This window comes from Salmo salar, chromosome ssa12 (assembly GCF_905237065.1).
Source record: "Salmo salar chromosome ssa12, Ssal_v3.1, whole genome shotgun sequence".
NCBI classification, from domain to species: Eukaryota; Metazoa; Chordata; class Actinopteri; order Salmoniformes; family Salmonidae; genus Salmo; species Salmo salar.
This window is the reverse complement of record NC_059453.1, coordinates 46,118,004-46,140,241: the sequence shown is the minus strand read 5'-3', so window position 1 is coordinate 46,140,241 and position 22,238 is coordinate 46,118,004. Positions and strand designations below refer to the sequence as shown.

At 44.1% G+C, this 22,238-nt stretch overlaps 1 protein-coding gene across 10 annotated transcripts in view; it reads left to right on the top strand.

Annotated features, from left to right (window-relative positions):
• Window positions 1-22,238, top strand: part of LOC106565275 (TOX high mobility group box family member 2) — a 142,522-nt gene that overhangs the window by 66,534 nt on the left and 53,750 nt on the right. For 8 of the 10 annotated variants that reach the window (XM_014132205.2, XM_045691416.1, XM_045691418.1 and 5 more), the window contains one exon: window positions 4,252-4,311. The exons of the other annotated variants lie outside the window; for them this stretch is intronic. In XM_014132205.2, coding sequence (XP_013987680.1) covers window positions 4,252-4,311 — 60 coding nt within the window. The remainder of the gene's footprint in view (window positions 1-4,251; window positions 4,312-22,238) is intronic. 10 annotated transcript variants of the gene reach the window in all.

Here is a 22,238-nt window from a genome sequence, read left to right as displayed (position 1 = left end):
CCACGTGCCTGTATGACCTCCCTACAATGCCTGGGCATGCTCCTGATGAGGTGGCGGATGGTCTCCTGAGGGATCTCCTCCGACCTGGACTAAAGCATCCGCCAACTCCTGGACAGTCTGTGGTGCAACGTGGCGTTGGTGGATGGAGCGAGACATGATGTCCCAGATGTGCTCAATTGGATTCAGGTCTGGGGAACGGGCGGGCCAGTCCATAACATCAATGCCTTCCTCTTGCAGGAACTGCTGACACACTCCAGCCACATGAGGTCTAGCATTGTCTTGCATTAGGAGGAACCCAGGGCCAACCGCACCAGCATATGGTCTCACAAGGGGTCTGAGGATCTCATCTCGGTACCTAATGGCAGTCAGGCTACCTCTGGCGAGCACATGGAGGGCTGTGCGGCCCCCCAAAGAAATGCCACCCCACACCATGACTGACCCACCGCCAAACCGGTCATGCTGGAGGATGTTGCAGGCACCAGAACGTTCTCCACGGCGTCTCCAGACTCTGTCACGTCTGTCACGTGCTCAGTGTGAACCTGCTTTCATCTGTGAAGAGCACAGGGCGCCAGTGGCGAATTTGCCAATCTTGGTGTTCTCTGGCAAATGCCAAATGTCCTGCACGGTGTTGGGCTGTAAGCACAACCCCCACCTGTGGACATCGGGCCCTCATACCACACTCATGGAGTCTGTTTCTGACTGTTTGAGCAGACACATGCACATTTGTGGCCTGCTGGAGGTCATTTTGCAGGGCTCTGGCAGTGCTTCTCCTGCTCCTTCTTGCACAAAGGCGGAGGTAGCGGTCCTGCTGCTGGATTGTTGCCCTCCTACGACCTCCTCCACGTCTCCTGATGTACTGGCCTGTCTCCTGGTAGCGCCTCCATGCTCTGGACACTACGCTGACAGACACAGCAAACCTTCTTGCCACAGCTCGCATTGATGTGCCATCCTGGATGAGCTGCACTACCTGAGCCACTTGTGTGGGTTGTAGACTCCGTCTCATGTTACCACTAGAGTGAAAGCACCGCCAGCATTCAAAAGTGACCAAAACATCAGCCAGGAAGCATAGGAACTGAGAAGTGGTCTGTGGTCCCCACCTGCAGAACCACTCCTTTATTGGGGGTGTCTTGCTAATTGCCTATAATTTCCACCTGTTGTCTATTCCATTTGCACAACAGCATGTGAAATGTATTGTCAATCAGTGTTGCTTCCTAAGTGGACAGTTTGATTTCACAGAAGTGTGATTGACTTGGAGTTACATTGTGTTGTTTAAGTGTTCCCTTTATTTTTTTGAGCAGTATATATTTACAGTGCATTCGGAAAGTATTCAGACCCCTTCACTTTTTCCACATTTTGTTACGTTAAAGCCTTATTCTAATTTTATTTTAATTTTTTTTATAACAAATAAAAAACTGATATCACATTTACCTTATTATTCAGACCCTTTACTCAGTACTTTGTTGAAGCACCTTTGCCAGTGATTACAGCCTTGAGTCTTCTTGCGTATGGCGCACCTGAATTTGGAGAGTTTCTCCCATTCTTCTCTGCAGATCCTCTCAGGCTCTGTCAGGTTAGATGGGGAGCGTCGCTGCACAGCTATTTTCAGGTCTCACCAGAGATGTTAGATTGTGTTCAAGTCCATGCTCTGGCTGGGCCACTCAAGGACATTCAGAGACTTGTCCCAAAGCCACACTCGTGCATTGTCTTGGCTGTGTGCTTAGGGTTGTTGTCCTGTTGGAAGGTGAACCTTCACCCCATTCTGAGGTCCTGAGTGCTCTGGAGAAGGTTTTCATCAAGGATCTCTCTGTACTTTGCTCCATTCATCTTTCCCTCGATCCTGACTGGTTTCATCAGACCAGAGAATCTTGTTTCTCATGGACTGAGAGTCTTTAGGTTCCTTTTGCAATCTCCAAGCGGCCTGTCATGTACCTTTTACTGAGGTGTGGCTTCCGTCTGCCCACTCTACCATAAAGGCCTGATTGGTGGAGTGCTGAGAGATGGTTGTCCTTCTTGAAGGTTCTCCCATCTCCACAGAGGAGCTCTGTCAGAGTGCCTATTGGGTTCTTGGTCACCTAACTGACCAAGGCCCTTCTCCCTTGATTGCTCAGTTTGGCCAGGCAGCCAGCTCTAGGAAGAGTCTTGGTGGTTCCAAACTTCTTACTTTTAAGAATGATGGAGGCCACTGTGTTCTTGGGGACCTTCAATGCTGCAGACATACTCTTCCCCAGATCTGTGCCTCGAGACAATACTGTCTCTGAGCTCTACAGACAATTCCTTTGGTCTCATGGCTTAGTTTTTGCTCTGAAATGCACTGTCAACATTAGGACCTTATATAGACAGGTGTGTGCCTTTCCAAATCATGTCCAATAAATTGAATTTACCACATGTGGACTCGAATCAAGTTGTGGAAACATCTCAATGATGGTCAATGGAAACAGGATGCACCTGAGTTCAATTTCGAGTCTCATAGCAAAGGGTCTGAATACTAATGTAAATAAGGTATTTCATAATTTTTTTCTGTAAATTAGCAAACATTAAAAAAAAGAAGTGCTTTGTCATTATGGGGTATTGTGTGTAGATTGATGAGGGAAAAAAATAATTGAATCCATTTTAGAATAAGGCTGTAACGTAACAAAATGTGGAAAAAGGGATGGGGTCTGAATACTTTCCGAATGCACTGTATATAAATATCACAAACAATCTCCAGTTGCTCTGAGAGGACCCATGTCATGTGTGAAAACACCAATAACTACTCATTGCTACCCTTGCTCTCCATTCATTTCCTGATTCAGAACTCAGAGGCACTCATGGCCTTTTCTCCTTCCTTACCGATGTAATTGAAGAAATTGATTTAATTTTACTTGCAGTGTGTAACCATCATCCAATGATTGTGGCCCACAGACTAATGGTTCCCTCAAGGAGAACTCATTATGCTGAAAGCATCGAGTCTATCTAAAGGATGAATATGAGAGTGATGAGAAGTAGGGTGACAAATTATATAGTGCTAGTTATTGCCGCCATCTAGCCTCGTACGGTAGCAATGGTGGGTTTGACAGCACGTCAAATGGAAAGACATTGGAATATATGTACTGTAAAGCCCATTGCACATATTTCCCACCCCTACTGTCAGTATATCAGTTTATATTACTAAAGAATGATTTGTTACATCTCTCCACTTTGGCATCAATTCTACAGATTCAAAGGCTTAACTTTGGCTAATATCCTTATGGACTGGCCTGTGGTTTTTCAGCATCTACATTATACAGTAGCTTCCATTGTTTAGCCTGTATCTCTACGTTACAGTACTGCTCCACCAGAATGTAATGACCTTACTGTACAGCCGTGGCAGCTCTACAGGCCCTTTTGGCTGACTTCTCCTCGTGTGTTTTGCTTTCTCATAAAAGCAGAGGGCCAACTAGTGGCAGACAGAACAGAGAGGCCTCTGTGAAGTGTAAAGCATTCCAAGCCGCGACCTCTGGCTGTGACCCGAGTGTTAATCACCGCTACAGCGAGAACGGCCACCATTGGCCTCCACTAACCCCCCCTTGCCCCTCTCACGCCCTCCCCCACCCACCACACTAATCACCCACCATCCCCCTTTGCTCAGGGGCAAGCTGTTGTTCGCCCACCCGGCCCTGGCCCGATGGAGGCTTCTCTCTGGCGGTCTTTTTTTTCTCTGACGGAGTGTGAAAGTGCTAAAGGGCCGTTGTGCCCTCTTGGCCTCCGTAGGGCCCTGACTGCCGTTTTGTGTTGTGTTGTGTTGTGTTTGTGCTGGTGTGATTAGCTCTCCGGCGTCCTCATCAACACCTCGCGTGACACACAAGGCAGCCCAAGTCACAGCCGAGTCAGACACACACACACACACACGGACTGAGGCGCACACACACACATTCACTTTATCACACACACACAGACACACGTGCACACACACGCACACACGCGCATACACACACACACGCGCGCACGCGCACACACACACACACACACACACTGGGGCTGCTGCAGGCAAGCGGAGCAGTGTGAGTTTCACTAGTCTGACTGGTCTAATTATATGGGGCTCTAATGAACTGTAATTACTGACATCCACGAGAGCCACTGAGCCAGTGTGGTTTAAAGGTGACTACTGTGGAGTAATTGGACTCGTTCAAAATGGTTTCTGTGCCCTGACTGATTTTCTATGCGCTGACTGATTTTTTTTCTATGAACTGACTGATTTCTATCCCACTCTGTTTCTCTGTTTTTCCCTTACAGTTTGATGGTGACAACATGTACATGAATGAAAATAACCAGGAGTTTCTCTCCCCAAATCAGGTGAGTTGGCATTTTTATTTTTGTTGATGAAACACCTGCTTCCTTTTTTATATGTCTGGACTAGAAAATGACCAGACATGCCTCGGATTTGATAAGGTCTCACGGTGGACTGAAACTAAAGCTACTATTCTACATTCAGGGTTATTAAAATCATAGCCTCAAGGTCCAGGGTATTGCTGGTTTTCTGATCCATACCTGGTTGTTCATTAATCGATTGTCATTAAATGGACAGAGATTCCACTCACATTGGGTAATATTTAGACTTGAGATCATCACGCTTAACTCATATTCTCACATTGTCTTCCATTAACATAAATGTATGATTTACGCGAAAGTCTGAGTTGCATGTGCTTATCTCAACTCTGAATTGGCCCGAAAGTGTTCAAGGTCTGAATCACTTCCTGATGAGAGGGAAATAATAAAACCAAACCAGTAGTGCTGGGGACCTTGAGGACTGGATTTGTGAAAGGGGGTCCTACATTATTGGGACTGAATGCATAAGCGTGTGTACTGTACCGCAGCTGGGCTAAAACACATGGGTTGCCATATGTTGCGTTTGAGCTGGGAGATTTGTTGAATTTCATTGTAAGCCTCACTGCCATACAAAGCAGGGAGAGGCACTTGTCCTTGTCAACTGCAATCACTTGAGTGGGCCAAGAATATCTCTATCAGATCACGCTGCACTGTTGTTCTAACTTATAGAGATGATCATACCTTAGAAACACAACATATAGAACAGAGTTTCTAAACTCAGAGGCACAACATTGTGAAACGTCTGGGAACGCTTGTAAAACAGACCAGGCAGACCAGGCCGGGGTTTGGGTTCTGAGATGTCAATGAGAGAAGTTCAACTACATAAGACATTGGCTCAAATCTAGGTTGTGCCTTTAGATTTCGAGAAAATGAACAACAAACGGAGAAAAAAGATCACATGTTATTACTCCAACCTCGTGAATGTGACAAACTGACACGTTTTCATTTTCATCCAAAACAACTTTATATCAAAGGAGTGCCTTTGATTTGATGGCCTGCACATACGCAGTTAGGCGCGAGACAGCAGTTAGACCCGATGATGTGTTCCTGCGCATGTGGCTAGCTAGCCAACGCCGCCATGACATCACCTACAAGCGTGATCGGGGATTTCTATTGGAGAAGCAGTTTCTGCCTATCTTCATACTGTACTTTGATATCCATTAGAAATTCCCAATCCTCTCCTGGCTTCAACTTCTCTATCATCTGTCTGTTGCATATCCTTTTACTGGAATATTATTTTACCCTTTATCCTTTTTACTATATTAAAATGCATTTGGGTCAGTGGTTCTGGGGGGGGAAAGAACCGACGCCTCCACACTGCCTGAAACTGCCTAGATCATCTCGCTGTAATGCCCCAACTGTATCTTCGGCTAATCGGGCACTATAATCTCCACTATCTATGGTAGTGGTTTCAGTTCGATCACTGTGATGAGTCATAAAAAAATGGGGTCAGATCTTCTGTCATGCCACTGTTCCCATGCGCATAGACCTGACCCCAGTTAGCTGAGAGCATAGCTCTCTCACTCTCACTATATAGCTATCGCTCTCCCAGTTAGCTCTCTCTCTCTCAATTCAATGGGCTTTATTGACATGGAAAACATATATTTACATTGCCAAAGCAAGTGAAATAGATTATAAACGGAAGTGAAATAAACAATAAAAAATTAACAGTAAACATTACACTCACAAAGGAATAGAGACATTTCAAATGTCATGGTATGCCTATGTTAACAGTTTAACTTCCGTCCCACTCCTCGCCCCAACCTGGGCTTGAACCAGAGACTCTCTGCACACATCAACAACTGACACCCACGAAGCATCGTTACTCATCGCGCCACAAAAGCCACGGCCCTTGCAGAGCAAGGGGAACAACTACTTCAGGTCTCAGAGCGAGTGACGTCATCCGATTGAAATGCTATTAGCGCGCACCACCGCTAACTAACGAGCCATTTCACATCGGTTACACCTGTATACATTGTTGTAATGATGTGCAAATAGTTAAAGGGAAAATAAATAAACATAAATATGGGTTGTAATTACAATGGGGTTTGTTCTTCACTGGTTGCCTTTTTCTTGTGGCAACAGGTCACAAATCTTGCTGCTCTGATGGCACACTGGTATTTCACCCTACAGATATGGGAGTTTATCAAAATTGGATATATTTTCAAATTCTTGTGGGTCTGTGTAATCTGAGGGAAATATGTGTCTCTAATATGGTCATACATTTGGTAGGAGGTTAGGAAGTGCAGCTCGGTTTCCACCTCATTTTGTGGGCAGTGTGCACATAGCCTGTCTTCTCTTGAGATCCAGGTCTGCCTACGGCGGCCTCTCTCAATAGCAAGGCTATGCTCACTGAGTCTGTACATAGTGAACGTTTTCCTTTTGGTTCTGTCACAGTGGTCAGGTATTCTGCCACGGTGTACTCTCTGTTTAAGCATTCTAGCATTGCTCTTTTTGTTAAAGTAATTATCTTTTTGAAAGTAATTATCTATTTGTTTTCTCATGATCTGGTTGGGTTTAATTTTGTTACAGTCCTGGGGCTCTGTTTGTGAACAGAGCCCCAGGACCAGCTTTCTTAGGAGACTCTTCTCCAGGTTAATCTCTCTGTAGGTGATGGCTTTGTTATGGAAGGTTTGGGAATCGCTTCCTTTTAGGTGGTTGTAGAATTCAACAGCTCTTTTCTGGATTTTGATAATTAGCAGGTATCGGCCTAATTCTGCTCTGCATGCATTGTTTGGTGTTTTACGTTGTACACAGAGGATATTTTTGCAGAATTCTGCATGCAGAATCTCAATTTTGTGTTTTTCCCATTTTATGAATTCTTGGTTGGTGAGCGGACCCCAGACCTCACAACCATAAAGGGCAATGGGTTCTATAACTGTTTCAAGTATCTTTAGCCAGATCTTAATTGGTATGTCGAATTTTATGTTCCTTTTGATGGCGTAGAAGGCCCTAAACATGTCTCTCAGGTCGTCTCTCAGGTCGTTCACAGCTTTGTGGAAGTTACCTGTGGCGCTGATGTTTAGGCCGAGGTATGTATCGTTTTTTGTGTGCTCTACGACAACGGTGTCTAGATGGAATTTGTATTTGTGGTCCTGGCAACTGGATCTTTTTTGGAACACCATTATTTTTGTCTTATTGAGATTTACTGTCAGGGCCCAGGTCTGACAGAATCTATGCGGAAGATCTAGGTGATAGATACTGCTGTATGCCCTCCTTGGTTGGGGACAGAAGGACTAGAACATCAGTAAACAGTAGACATTTGACTTCTCCATAGCTCTCTCTCTCTATTTCTCTATTTCACCCTTTCTTCTCTTGCTATTGGCCCTTATGTATTTCTCTCTTCTCTTTTTCTTTTGCTCTCCCTCCCCTCCCTATCTCATTTTATCTTTCCCCAGTTAGCTTTCTCTCTCCTTGCGCTCTGCCTCTCTCTCCCTAGTTATCTCTTTCCCACTCTTCGACTTGTCCTTTCTCTCTCTATATCCTTCCCCTATATCACCTTTTACCTATATATCTCTCCCTAGTTAGCTCTCTCTGTCTCCATCTATCTCTCCCCAGTTAGCTCGATCTGTCTCCATCTATCTCTCCCTAGATGTTTCCCCTCCCTCTTCTCCTCTCTCTCCCCACCTGCCTCTTTCTTTCCCCCCTCTCTCTTCTCTCTTTTCTCTCTCTCTCTCTGGCGACAGTCGAAACAGGGCTGATTAAAAGACAAGGTCAGGCCTCTGGCCCGGCCTCAACTAGCCCTTTGTCTGCCCAGGGTCACTCACGATCGTCGTGGCAACAGTGTACAATAGAGTAACCAGCAGAGAGTGTCCCTTTACTCCGGTCTCTCCTAGCACCGGATCGATACGGCACCAAGCAGGGAACATGAGCTGCATCCCAAATGGCACCACATTCCCTATATATATTGACCAGGGCCCATAGAGTTCTGGTTAAATGTAGTGCACTACATAGGGAATAGGGTGCCATTTGGGACTTAGCCCTGACATGAAAACCCTCCCCAGCTATTCCTCTAGACTGGACTAAATGCCTGTGAGCTTGACTTTTCTATTGTAGCTTGCTCCTGGAAGGCCCAGGGAGTGCTCTCTCTCTCTCTCTCTCTCTCTCTCTCTCTCTCTCTCTCTCTCTCTCTCTCTCTCTCTCTCTCTCTCTCTCTCTCTCTCTCTCTCTCTCTCTCTGTGTAGACTCGAGTTAAAAACTCTTCCACTGAACTGAACTGAGGTAGAAGAATATGAAGATATTTTGTATGTATTAATTCTGTGTTAAAGGCCCACTGTTCTATTTACAGCCATTTCTGATCGTCAATTAAATTCCTGTTATATATTATATAGCCACTGATTCTTGAAAACATCACTTACAAATGCCTCATGGGCTTAGTACAACTGTCTAAACCCTTGAGTGGGCTTTTAAAAAAAAAAGACACTGTCATCCTCCATATGACCTTAACTACAGTAAATTTCCTTTTTATGCATTTCCACCATGATTTAAATATTTGTTTAGCATAATAGACGTTTGGGGAAATCGGTCGGAGAGAGAGTAGCAGGAATAATTATCTTAATGGAGGGACTGTTTGGATATGCAGCCGAAGTAGCTAGCGGAGATTATAATCTCGCAATTAGTGTAACAAGGTTTTATTGATTGGCCCTGTTGTAGCGCCACGGCTGCCAAGTGGTCCGCTGGTTCTACATGCAGAGCGAGTGTACCTTCGCCAGTCATTCCGTTCTAACACTACGGCACTACCGCATTCCTCGGCTTGGCTTCGCCTGCCTGTATGCGGTGCTGTATCTGGGCATTAGCAGCATCAAATAAAAACCCTTACGGATCATGATTTGGATGGCTCGTTTGAAAGGCCTGATGATGAAGTGAAGCGCATTTTCTCTGACTCACTGTAATAAATTACAATTACAGTACCCCCGTTGATTTCTGTTTACAAGAGGCAGCCTCTGGCAATGTCTAATTTCAAGTTGGGGCTGCCTGTTTTCTTTTTGTACAAGTTGAAAATAGTTTAACTTTTTTTTGGCGCATTCCATGTTTTGTGTTGTTCGGCTTTGGCATAGTATAGGTTTCAGAATCGTGTTTTTCATAAAGAAAACGAACAGATCTGGTATTCACGAGACATTCACAGTGATTGTAATTGAAAACCATCTGCTTAGGTATTGGAGACACCCATGCCTTACAGCCTTCAACAGCTATCCACTCGTTTTTATCTCTGCACATGTTTCTAATGTAATGACACATTGTAGACTTTGTGCTCACTCTGATTATGATGTCACATTCCCGATGTATCTACTGGCACCGTATTCCATTTATAGTGCACTACATTTGACCACAGCACATAAGTCTCTGGTCAAAATGTGTGCACTATATAGGGAATGGGCTGCCATTTGGGATACAATCCTAGAATTATAGGAGCTCAAGTTCATTTTCCTCATTTTTTTCTCCCCTTTCTAAATGAGATCGGTAATTCGCTAGTTGGCCGCAACCCAATCTCTGTCTGCGCGCCTGATTGGTCAAAATCGGTCTTGCGTGACTGACAGGAAATGCTCTGATTGGGGGAGACGGTATCATTGGATCGTTGTCTCTGATTAAAGCCAGTGCCGCCACAGTTTTTGTAAACTCCCGCCATTTGGGGATCCCCGTCTGTGCCCGCCGCCCCGGCCCTGCTGCTAGGAATTACCAGGCCGTCGCATTAGTTTGATTTACAGCTTCCTCCCGCTGTTTAGATTGGGTCTGGGACTGAGAGTGGCAGACTGAAAACCCTGCCCTCCCCCATCCTCTTCTCCTCCTCTACCCCCTCCACCTCTCTCTCTCTCTCCTCTCCCATATACTTCCCTCCTCTACCCTCCTCTCCTCTCCACTACTGCGCTCAACCACCCCTCCACCACCACCACTACCCCCCCTCCACCACCACCACTACCCCCCCACCTCTCTCTCGCTCCCTCCATCTTTTGTGAAAATGAAAACAAAGAGCGGGCTGCCAAAATATTTCTGTGGCCGTTCGCTGACGAAGCAGGGGCAGGAGACAAAGCGAAAAAGATGTGCAGGCATATTTGTTGCTGCAGCAAAAAGCTCCCCCTCTCGCTCTTTCTCTCTCTCTCGCTGTGGCCTTTTTTTTTAGAGTGATTTGGAAAATGGCTCCCTTTTTCACCCATTAAAAGCCTTCTGTTTGAAATAGTTTACTGACACGGGACTGCAAATAAATGCACAGCTGTATAGTTGTGTAAGGGCCCTTTGCTGTGCTGAGATGTCAATTTTCCATGTTGCCGTTAGGTGATCAAATTAATCTAATGGCAGCCTTAATGTGTTTTTGTAGGACTTTCAGAAAAACGGGTGTAGTCCCAAATGGCACCCTGTTCCCTAGTGCACTATTGTTGACCAGGACCCATAGGGAATAGGGTGCCATTTGGGATGCAACCCCAGTTGTTGATAAGGAACCAGTCATTCAGGATTGCATCAGATAATATTTTCCACCCTGTGCGTTGATAGATTTCTATTTACTGTTTGGGGTCGTAGAATGTTCTTAAATATGTTCATAGTTTCGCTTAATAACTACTAGTTTCACTTTAGTGAGACTTTTACACTAACAGCATCACATTAGATTCACAGCTAGTGTCATTTTACCTCAAAGCAGGTAAATACATCCAAACCTTGAATCGGAGTTATGAAGGGGTCTGTTATGGCCATAGAGTCTTCATCCCAAATGGCACCCTATTCCCTATGGGCCTTGGTCAATGGTAGTGCACTATTTAGGGAATAGGGTGCCAATTGGGACGTAGCTGTAGAGTGTGTGTACAATTATGGCTGAGGAATAAGTGGCTCATTCACAGTGGAGAGCTGTCCCCTCCCTCTGAATCTTGCAAAAACAATGGCACCATGGATTGAAACCCCAGATGTTTGCACCCGTTTTCAGCAGATGTGCCCATCGCCAATACACAGCCACATTGACTATTGACTCCAGGCCTGTAAGACTGGGAGAATAGGGAGACACTTAAGAACACAGTGATACCATGGTGGAAATGCTCGCTATTGTTGTGACTTGCTGTACTGTACAAGCAAGTACTGTACACGCATGCACACACACACACACACACACACACACACACACACACACACACACACACACACACACACACACACACACACACACACACACACACACAATAAGCGATTGTCCACATGCAAAGTCATGTTTGCATGCGCATTTACACACACACACACACACACACACACACACACACACACACACACACACACACACACACACACACACACACACACACACACACACACACACGCCACCCAAACAATCACCAATATAATACACATTTGTGTGTCCACACAACTGTCCTGTCAGCGTCCTCATTGTCAGTTTCCACAATTGTCTATAAATGACTAAAGATCCACCAACTGTCTTTTCTGTGTTTTTTTATTCGCCAGACATAAAAAAAAACACGACAACAGCACAATTAGGCTTTGTCAGTCAGAATCAGAAACAGTGGCGTCATTGTTTTCGCACCGCACCAGCGTTGACCTTCAATGTGAAAACAGTGTTTTAAAAAAAAGTGAAATTATAAAATAGAAATCCATATAAAAGAGCTGATGTCATTGGATTTGTTTATCGTGACGCGCGGTGCACGGAACTCGTCGGCCGCGTCCCAATTAGCATCCCGTTCGCTACATGGTGCACTACTTTTGACTGGGGCCCCAAAGGGCTCTGGTCAAATGTAATGCACTGTATCAGGGATAGGGTGGCATTTGGGACACTTCCATCGACTATACAGCAGCAGTAGCCCTGTTAAGCCTATCAGAAGAGACAGGGCAACCAATGAATAAAGTAAAAAGGATTCCTCCTCTGGAGAGAGATGGCTGCTCTCTATAAGAAGCGACAAGGGCGATACTGCAGAAATAATATGTGTGCCAAATTTGACTTTATAATGCTAAATGCCTCCTGTCAGGCAATAAGTTTGATTAAGGTCCTCATTTGAAATGTTGAAATCATATCTCCTCCCCCCTCCCTCCCACCTTGCCTTTCTTTGACCCCGTCCCCCAAGCCTGTCACCCACGTCAGTATCAGAGCGTGTGTCACAATCTCTCTCTAATTGACTCTTCAAAACCTGAGCTTTGTTTCTTTATCTGATCATTTGTTTTCTTAGCGTTTTTATTATTGCATTAGCGAAGATCGTGTTTGAGCTTACACAGTTCACACTGCGAAGCATCTGCACACAATCACTATCGGAGGGGTGAGCGAATTAACTGAACTCTCTTTCCACTGCATCAAGTCTGGGCTAAGAATACAATAGCGAACGCTTATTAAATCTAGAATCTATTTCTGCTAGCTAGGCTAACATCTGCCCCCATCATTCTCCAATTCAAATTCATCTAACTTTATTTGTTCTTTATTTGTCCATCTTCGTTAATCCCATTCCATTGCCTGCACAGTGTCTCATATCTCCCCAGTCTTCTCTGCGTTTCGTCTGGGAACGTTTGAACAACGTTTTGTTCCACTCCAGTGTACAGCAATAATGACCTGTTAGTGATGGGGTAGCCCCAACCTCTCTGAGCATCCTCTTCCAGTCAAATCAAAGTGTCATTAGAAGAGGGGAGAGAGAAGTAGAGAGAGACAAAGAGAGAGAAGGAGGAAGAGACACAGAGAGAGTTCTTTGTGTCGTTTATTATTGAATAAACTTAACTCCATGTAACCCCAGCATGTTGTGCAATAGCTCAGCCCCTCTAACTCTGCTGTTGTTGTGCCACTTCAAATTAGTCACTCCCGGGGCAGCCTTCTATCTTTGCCAAATGCATTAGTACGCCATTCAGAACTCATACCGCCTAGGGTTAAATGCAAATTATATCATTTCTGTCAGCCAATCAAATCAGAGTGACCCCACGACCCAGGAGATGAGTCCTGTGCGTAATGAAATATGACATGGCACAAAAGGCCTGATTCTAATCGCAACCGACATATGATCAGATGACTATGACCTCATGACCTTGGACGAGAAGTGAGGAGTGAGATGCTGGGAGACAGAGGGAGGAGACGGGAGGGGGGAGATGAGAGACGGAAAGAGGGGAGAGACAAGAGGAAGGGAAGAGACATAAAATAAATAAACGATTGCAATTAGCACGGTTGTTTTAGTCCATGGTTGTTTAGTAATCAACTCCTTTCTCTAGGATGAAATGGACCGTATCTGTGCTTAAGAAAAAGGGACATTTTGTCATTTTGTATCTGTCATCGCCTTTCATTCTTTAGGCCTTGTTAGCATTGCTGGGCATTGTCATATCTGAAATAGCCATAGCCAGCATTGTAGCTACTAGCTAGTTTTTTATGGCTATTATTTCCCAGATGAGCCCATGACACTGTGTTGGGGCTGGAGCAATGCCTCGCTTTCCTCCTCAGACAGAAACTTAGATCCACGCTTTCAGATTCCACAAATGTCCAAATAGTAACAGAGTGACGGGTAAATAATGCAGCTAGTCTGTTTGGAGAGAGAGAGATGGAGAGGAAGAGAGAGAGAGAGAGGGATGGGAGAGAGAGAGATGGAGAGGAAGAGAGAGAGAGAGAGATGGAGAGGAAGAGAGAGAGAGAGATGGAGAGGAAGAGAGAGAGAGAGATGGATGGGAGAGAGAGATGGAGAGGAAGAGAGACAGAGAGAGAGAGAGAGAGGGATGGGAGAGAGAGAGAAACAGAAAGAGAAACAGAGAGAGAGATCAATGGGATGGAGAGAGAGAGAGAGAGAGAGAGAGAGAGAGAGAGAGAGTAACCTGGGCCAGGCTCACTCTTTGTTATTCGAAGGAGGCTCTTTGTGGTGTGTTGATATCCGTGACATGATATTGTAGCAAAAGAACACAGCTGATGGCTTTAATTTAAGCCTGTATTATGGCTGGGAGAGAGGGACAGATAAACAGAGAGACAGAAACAAACAAAGGGGAGAGGGTTGTCCACGGTTTGAGCTGTCTAAACAGGACACACATGGACTTCTTAGCTCACAGTGTTGCTGTTGAGTTTCCAAAATGCAAAGTATGACATCACCCAGTCGTGGAGAAGGACTGTTCCATATCGTCATACAGTATATTGTCGGGTACATTATTTTCTCATAATTTGGCCCAATATCTGCACATGGAACAGACCACCCTTTAAAGTCAACAGGGGTGATGTAACCCCCCTCTACTATTGTCCATGGCATCATTTACAAGGCGTAAGCTTTCTATGAGGGGAATGTCAGCATGAACGAAAACGGATGAAGCACCCAAATTCTTCCCCAAGATAAACCTCCCTTCCCTCCTCCTTTCTTTTCTTGAAAAACAGGCCGTATGGAAGCGAGAGATAACTATGACTTTGTTTTCTGCGCTCTGGGGTGGGGTGGAAAGGGGAAGAGGGTGGGGGTGGGGTGTAAGCATAAATCACAATTTGACAAACCTCTTCCAATAGGCAGATAAGTGCACATTAGTGGTGAGGCAGATCTGTCATCATCATCACCCCACCCCAACGCCCCAAACCCCCTGTGCTGTCGGTCAGGCCCTCAGCTGAATCGCTGAGTAGGGAAGTCGAAAGTCTCCTCTCAAACTGTGTCGTGAGTGGAGGCGCTGCCTTGACATAGTTTTATTTTCCACTGACTCATCTAGTTAGCGAGGTGTATATAAGAACAGATAGATGGTATATACTGATGGAAATGGCTGAATTTAAATGGGGGGGGGGTCTGGGGTTTGCCCCCACAGAAGGAAATATCTGCAATTGAAATGTCCATTTTGAAACAAAACAGTATATATAGTAAGCCTCATCCCCACTTACTGTAGCAGTTTTTCACAATAAACTTGAATCAAAACAAATTGTCAAGTAAAATGACATATAACATATCAACAATGAACTCATCACTCATAATCTTAATTTGTGTCCATGATAATACATTTATTGTGTATGATACAGACTTGATGTGGGGCTCAGTTGGTTAGAGCATGGCACTAGCAACATCAAGTTTGTGGGTTAAAATTCCGCGGGTACCCCCCATACGAAGATGCATGCACTCACTATTATAAGTCGCTTTGGATAACGCCGTCTGATAAATTACATATTATATATTACATTATGATTCAAGTTTCTTTCCTTCATTCCTTTGCATATACAGTGCATTCGGAAAGTATTCAGACCCCTTGACTTTTTCCACATTTTGTTATGTTACAGCCTTATTCTAAAATGTAATAAAAAAAAAAAAATCCTCATCAATCTACACACAATACCCAATAATGAAAATGCAAAAACATGGTTTTTGAAATGTTTGCAAAAGTATTAAAAAATAAAAACAAATATACCTTATTTACATAAGTATTCAGACCCTTTGCTATGAGACTCGAGATTGAGCTCAGGTGCATCCTGTTTCCATTGATCATCTTTGAGATGTTTCTACAACTTGATTGGGGTCCACCTGTGGTACATTCAATTGATTGGACGTGATTTGGAAAAGAAAGAAACACACCTGTCTATCTAAAGTCCCACAGTTGACAGTGCATGTCAGAGTAAAAATCAAACCATGATGTTGAAGAAATTGTCTGTAGATCTCCGAGACAGGATTGTGTCGAGGCACAGATTTGGGGAAAGGTACCAAAACATTTCTGCAACATTGAAGGTCCACAAGAACACAGTGGCCACCATCATTCTTAAATGGAAGAAGTTTGTTACCACCAAGACTCTTCCTAGAGCTGGCCGTCTGGCCAAACTGAGCAATCGGTGGATAATGGCCTTGGTCAGGGAGGTGACCAACAACCAGATGGTCACTCTGATAGAGATTGCGAGTTCCTCGATGGAGATGGGAGAATCTTCCAGAAGGACAACCTGCAGCACTCCACCAATCAGGCCTTTATGGTAGAGTGGTAGAGTGGCCAGGTGGAAGCCACTCCTCAGGAAAAGGCACATGACAGCCCTCTTGGAGTTCTCTGGTTTGAAGAAAACAAGATTGAACTCTTTGGTCTGAATGCCAAGCATCACGACTGGAGGAAACCTGGCACCATCCCTATGGTGAAGCATGATGGTGGCAGCATCATGCAGTGAGGATGTTTTTCAGCGGCAGGGACTAGTCAGGATCGAGGGAAAGATGAACGGAGCAAAGTACAGAGAGATCCTTGATGAAAACCTGCTCCAGAGCGCTCAGGACCTCAGACTGGGGTGAAGGTTCACCTTCCAGCAGGACAATGACCCTAAGGACACAGCCAGGACAACGCAAGTATCTTAATGTCCCAGCCAGCCAGAGCCCAGACTTGAACCTGATCAAACATCTCTAGAGAGCTCCTGAAAACAGCTGTGCAGCGACACTCCCCATCCAACCTGACAGAGCTTGAGAGGATCTGCAGAGAAGAATGGGATAAACTCCCCAAATACTGGTGTGCCAAGCTTGTAGCGTCATACCCAAGAAAACACGAGGCTGTAATTGCTGCCAAAGGTGCTTTAACAAAGTACTGAGTAAAGGGTCTGAATACTTATGTATGTAAATGTGATATTTCATTTTTTTTAAATTGCTTAGTCATTATGGGGTATTGTGTGTAGATTGATGATGAGTTTTTTTTTTATCCATTTAAAAATAAGGCTGTAACATAATAAAATGTGGAAAAAGTCAAGGGGTCTGAATACTTTTGAATGCACTGTATGTATTACCACAAGTTTGTGAAAATAAAATGTAAACCCATTGGCAGTACGTCCAATGGGCCTCACAACCGCAGACCAACCGCAATTTATTTAAATTGACTGATATCCTTATATGAACTGTAACTCTGTAAATCTCTCAAATTGCTGAATGTTGCATTTATATTTTTGTTCAGTATACTATTGAATCACTATTACTAAACTCAGCATAACAAGAAACGTCCCTTTTTCAGGACCCTGTCTTTCAAAGATAATTCGTAAAAATCAAAATAACTTCACAGATATTGATTGTAAAGGGTTTTAACACTGTTTCCCATGCTTGTTCAATGAACCATAAACAATTAATGAACATACACCTGTGGAATGGTCGTTAAGACACTAACAGCTTACGACGGTAGGCAATTAAGGTCACAGTTATGAAAACTTAGGACACTAAAGAAGCCTTTCTACTGACTCTGAAAAACACCAAAAGAAAGATGCCCAGGGTCCCTGCCCAACTGCGTGAACGTGCCTTAGGCATGCTGCAAGGAGGCATGAGGACTGCAGATGTGGCAATAAGTTGCAGTGTCTGTACTGTGAGCCCCTAAGACAGCGCTACAGGGAGACAGGATGGACAGCTGATCGTCTTCGCAGTGGCAGACCACGTGGAACAACACCTGCACAGGATCGGTACATCCGAACATCACACCTGCGGGACAGGTACAGGATGGCAACAACAACTGCCCGAGTTACACCAGGAACGCACAATCCCTCCATCAGTGCTCAGACTGTCCGCAATCTGGACTGAGGGCTTGTAGGCCTGTTGTAAGGCAGGTACTCACCAGACATCACCGGCAACAACGTCGCCTATGGGCACAAACCCACCATCGCTGGACCAGACTGGACTGGCAAAAAGTGGTCTTCACTGACGAGTCGCGGTTGTGTCTCACCGGGGGTGATGGCCGGATTCGCGTTTATCGTCGAAGGAATGAGCGTTACACCGAGGCCTGTACTCTAGAGCGGGATTGATTTGGAGGTGGAGGGTCCGTCGTAGTCTGGGGTGGTGTGTCATGGCATCGTCGGACTGAGCTTGTTGTCATTGCAGGCAATCTCAACGCTGTGCGTTACAGGGAAGACATCATCCTCCCTCATGCGGTACCCTTCCTTCAGGCTCATCCTGACATGACCATCCAGCATGACAATGCGACCAGCCATACTGCTCGTTCTGTGTGTGATTTCCTGCAAGACAGGAATGTCAGTGTTCTGCCATGGCCAGCGAACACGTCTGGGACCTGTTGGATCAGAGGGTGAGGGCTAGGGCCATTCCCCCCAGAAATGTCTGGGAACTTGCAGGTGCTTTGGTGGAAGAGTTGGGTAACATCTCACAGCAAGAACTGGCAAATCTGGTGCAGTCCATGAGGAGATGTACTGCAGTACTTAATGCAGCTGGTGGCCACACCAGATACTGACTGTTACTTTTGATTTTGACCCACCCCCCCCACCACCTTTGTTCAGAGACACATTATTACATTTCTGTTAGTCACATGTCTGTGGAACTTGTTCAGTTTATGTCTCAGTTGTTGAATCTTGTTATGTTCATGCAAATATTTACACATGTTAAGTTTGCTGAAAATAAACGCTGTTGACAGTGAGAGGACATTTCTTTTTTTGCTGAGTTTATATTTGTATTTTATCTTTTTATTTTATTATTTTAATGTTTTGCATCTTCAGGATGCCCAGCCCACATAGGTTTATATGACACTATATTCATAAAATGAGTTGTCCAAATATATATTAATATGACTTCAAATCATCTGCTAGATATCATCTGTGATACTGAAGGCCTTGACTACTGAACAAAGCCTGTTCAGATAAATCCCATTAGATGAGCCGAGCTAGTGAAGCAGTGTTGTGGAAAGTTAGCTTGGTGCAAACAAAAATAACCTGGAAAGCTTCCCAATCAATGATATATTCCCTCTCATTCCATCCCCACACCAACTGTCTGTTCATCTGTTTCTATTAAATGAAAGGTATATTAAAATGTGCGCTGAACTCTCTGAAGACCTCTACACTTAATTAAGACGGAACAGAATGTCTGCATCTGAAATGGGACCCGATTCCCTTATGGTGCACTACCTTGGACCAGGGCCCAACCGGTGCCAATAGGGTGCCATTTGGGACGTGGGCAAAGCGTTCTACTTATTTACCCAGAAATATATTCCCAAATGGTATGCTAACACTATTGATCAAGAAGGAAGCTCCCTCCTCTTTATGAGAGCGAAGCCTACATACTTGCACTGTGTGTAATAAAATATGGCATTGTGCATTAGAATGGGATCCTTGAGAGAAGAAGCACTTAGAGAAACCGTGGATATGCGTTTGTTGGAGTCGTCACCGTACAAGGAGGACAGACTCTGGCCTATATGATCCATCAAACACACACATGCATACACCATTGTTTAGATTTGACTTTTAAAGGGGGAAGGGGTGAAGAGTATGCATTAACTGGAGTATACCTTGGCTCTGCAATCTCACGCCGAATAGAATATGAATTATTTATCTCGCAACTATTCAGCTGGGAACGTCCTTGATATTTACATTTTATCATCAAGTGCATCCGACTAGGCTTCAGAGTAATGTAACACGTGACACATATTATTCACTACCTCTCACTTATGCAACTGAAAAACATTTAACGGAGCAAAGGATTTGTATTTGATTGGAAGAAGTATTTCTTATACTATCAGAAAGCAAAGCGTATTGGTTACAGTTGATGAACATCCCCTTTGTACTTAAGATATAGCATAAGATAGAAGATACTTAAGATAAGTGATGACTGCATAGGGCTGACCACATTTAGTCGACTGGTTTGTTTGGTTGATAGGATGTTGGTCGACCCAATATTTTTTTAGTCGAGCAGCGGCAAATATATATATAAAAAAATCTGTTTCACGCCTGTCTCAGTGGACTAATCCATTGCAGAGGCCGCAGGTATGGCACACCAGTATCACCAGTAGTAGATTTAGTGTTAATTCCCATAATTTCGAATTAATGTTTGGTTTGTTACAGTAATTTCTGTTAATGCATTCAATATATTATTATTATAGTCTTACCATTGTCATTGTAGGAATGGACACATTGTTTGCAGAGCGCACAACCTAGGCTACACTTGTGAGACTTTTTTTTTTATGATTGTCTTAACCGTCACTGGATAGCTTCTTAAAGTCATTTTTTCCCCCTCGCCTTAAACAGCAAGTAAACAAAGTTTGTTTTTGCATCCAGAATAAAAATAGTTCCTTCCTCAATGTGGACTATTTGAGAAATCTTTCCAGTTCTCTCCCTTTCTATAACCGCTCAGCATGAAAGAGGGAAAAAATGTCATGCTCTGGTCCGGTGTAAACGTTATAAAATAGCTCTACCTGATTGCTTCTTATCCCTTGCGCAAATAGATCACAGCTGCGTCTATCTGTCCGGAGCTCACTGGCACCGGAAAATTAGGGCCCAGAACATTTTATACAATGCTGCAAGTTTGCTAGCACAATCGGGCTGGACCAAGTTAATAGTTGATACAATGTTTCTTGCAGACATGCCACGGGTAGCCAATGTGATTTATAGATGTTTCTTTTTTTCCCCAGGATATTTTATACCTGCAGACTGCAGTGTTTTTATTTGTTTGTTTATGTAGGCTATTTTTACATATTGGCAATGGCAACAGAAGTTACTTTTAGATTTGTATCATTTTAATTTAGATATCATTTTTATTAAGCACATTACATTGATTTTGAGATATGAATACTTTATTAGAAATGAAAGGAAACTGTTCCACTGAAATGTGCATACGAAAATCATAACTGGCACGCAGATCAGTAGAAATGGTATGATAACTTGGCACTCCAAATGGGAAAGGTTGCCGACCACTGGTGTAGCCTATTACCGGCAACTTTAGGAGCATAATGGCAGAATCTGTGAAGACCAGCAGCAATGGGCAGCGGGAGGAGGAGGGTCAGGAACAGAGTTTTTACTTCTGGTTAGGCTATATTGATCTCTGGCTCCTTCGTTAGTAATTTGTGTGTCTTCATTTTTAATCGCAGTGCTTAAAGAATCAGACAGGCTCAGTAGCCTACATATAGTTATTTTATTCAAACAAAGGGTGTGTCTACAGTGCCTTGCAAAAGTATTCACCCCCTTTGGCGTTTTTCCTATTTTGTTGCATTACAACCTGTAATTTAAATGGATTTTTATTTGGGTTTCATGTAATGAACATACACAAAATAGTCCAAATTGGTGAAGTGAAATGAAAAAAATTACTTGTTTCAAAAAATTCTAAAAAATAAAAAACGGAAAAGTGGTGTGTGCATTTGTATTCACACCCTTTGCTACGAAGCCCCTAAATAAGATCGGGTGCAACCAATTACCTTCAGAAGTCACATAATTAGTTAAATAAAGTCCACCTGTGTGCAATCTAAGTGTCACATGATCTGTCACATGATCTCAGTACATATACACCTGTTCTGAAAGGCCCCAGACTGTGCAACACCACTAAGCAAGGGGCACGACCAAGAAAGTGGCACTATGAAGACCAAGGAGCTCTCCACACAGGCCAGGGACAAAGTTGTGGAGAAGTAGAGATCAGGGTTGGGTTATAAAAAAATATCCGAAACTTTGAACATCCCACCATTAAATCCATTAATAAAAAATGGAAAGAATATGGCACCACAACAAACATGCCAAGAGAGGGCCGCCCACCAAAACTCACGGGCAAGGAGGGCATTAATCAGAGGGGCAACAAAGAGACCAAAGATAACCCTGAAGGAGCTGCAAAGCTCCACAGTGGAGATTGGAGTATATGTCCAAAGGACCACTTTAAGCCTTACACTCCACATAGCTGGGCTTTACGGAAGAGTGGCCAGAAAAAAATAAGCAAACATGTAAAATGTAATGTTTGGTGTTCACCAAAAGGCATGTATGGAAATATATGGAAGAAGGTACTCTGGTCAGATGAGACTAAGCTTTTTGGTCATCAAGAAAAACGCTATGTCTGGTGCAAACCCAACACCTCTCATCAACCCGAGAACAACATCCCCACAGTGAAGCATGGTGGTGGCAGCATCATGCTGTGGGGATGTTTTTCATCGGCAGGGACTGTGAAACTGGTCAGAATTGAAGGATTGATGGATGGCGCTAAATACAGGGAAATTCTTGAGGGAAACCTGTTTCAGTCTTCCAGAGATTTGAGACTGGGACGGAGGTTCACCTTCCAGCAGAACAATGACCCTAAGCATAC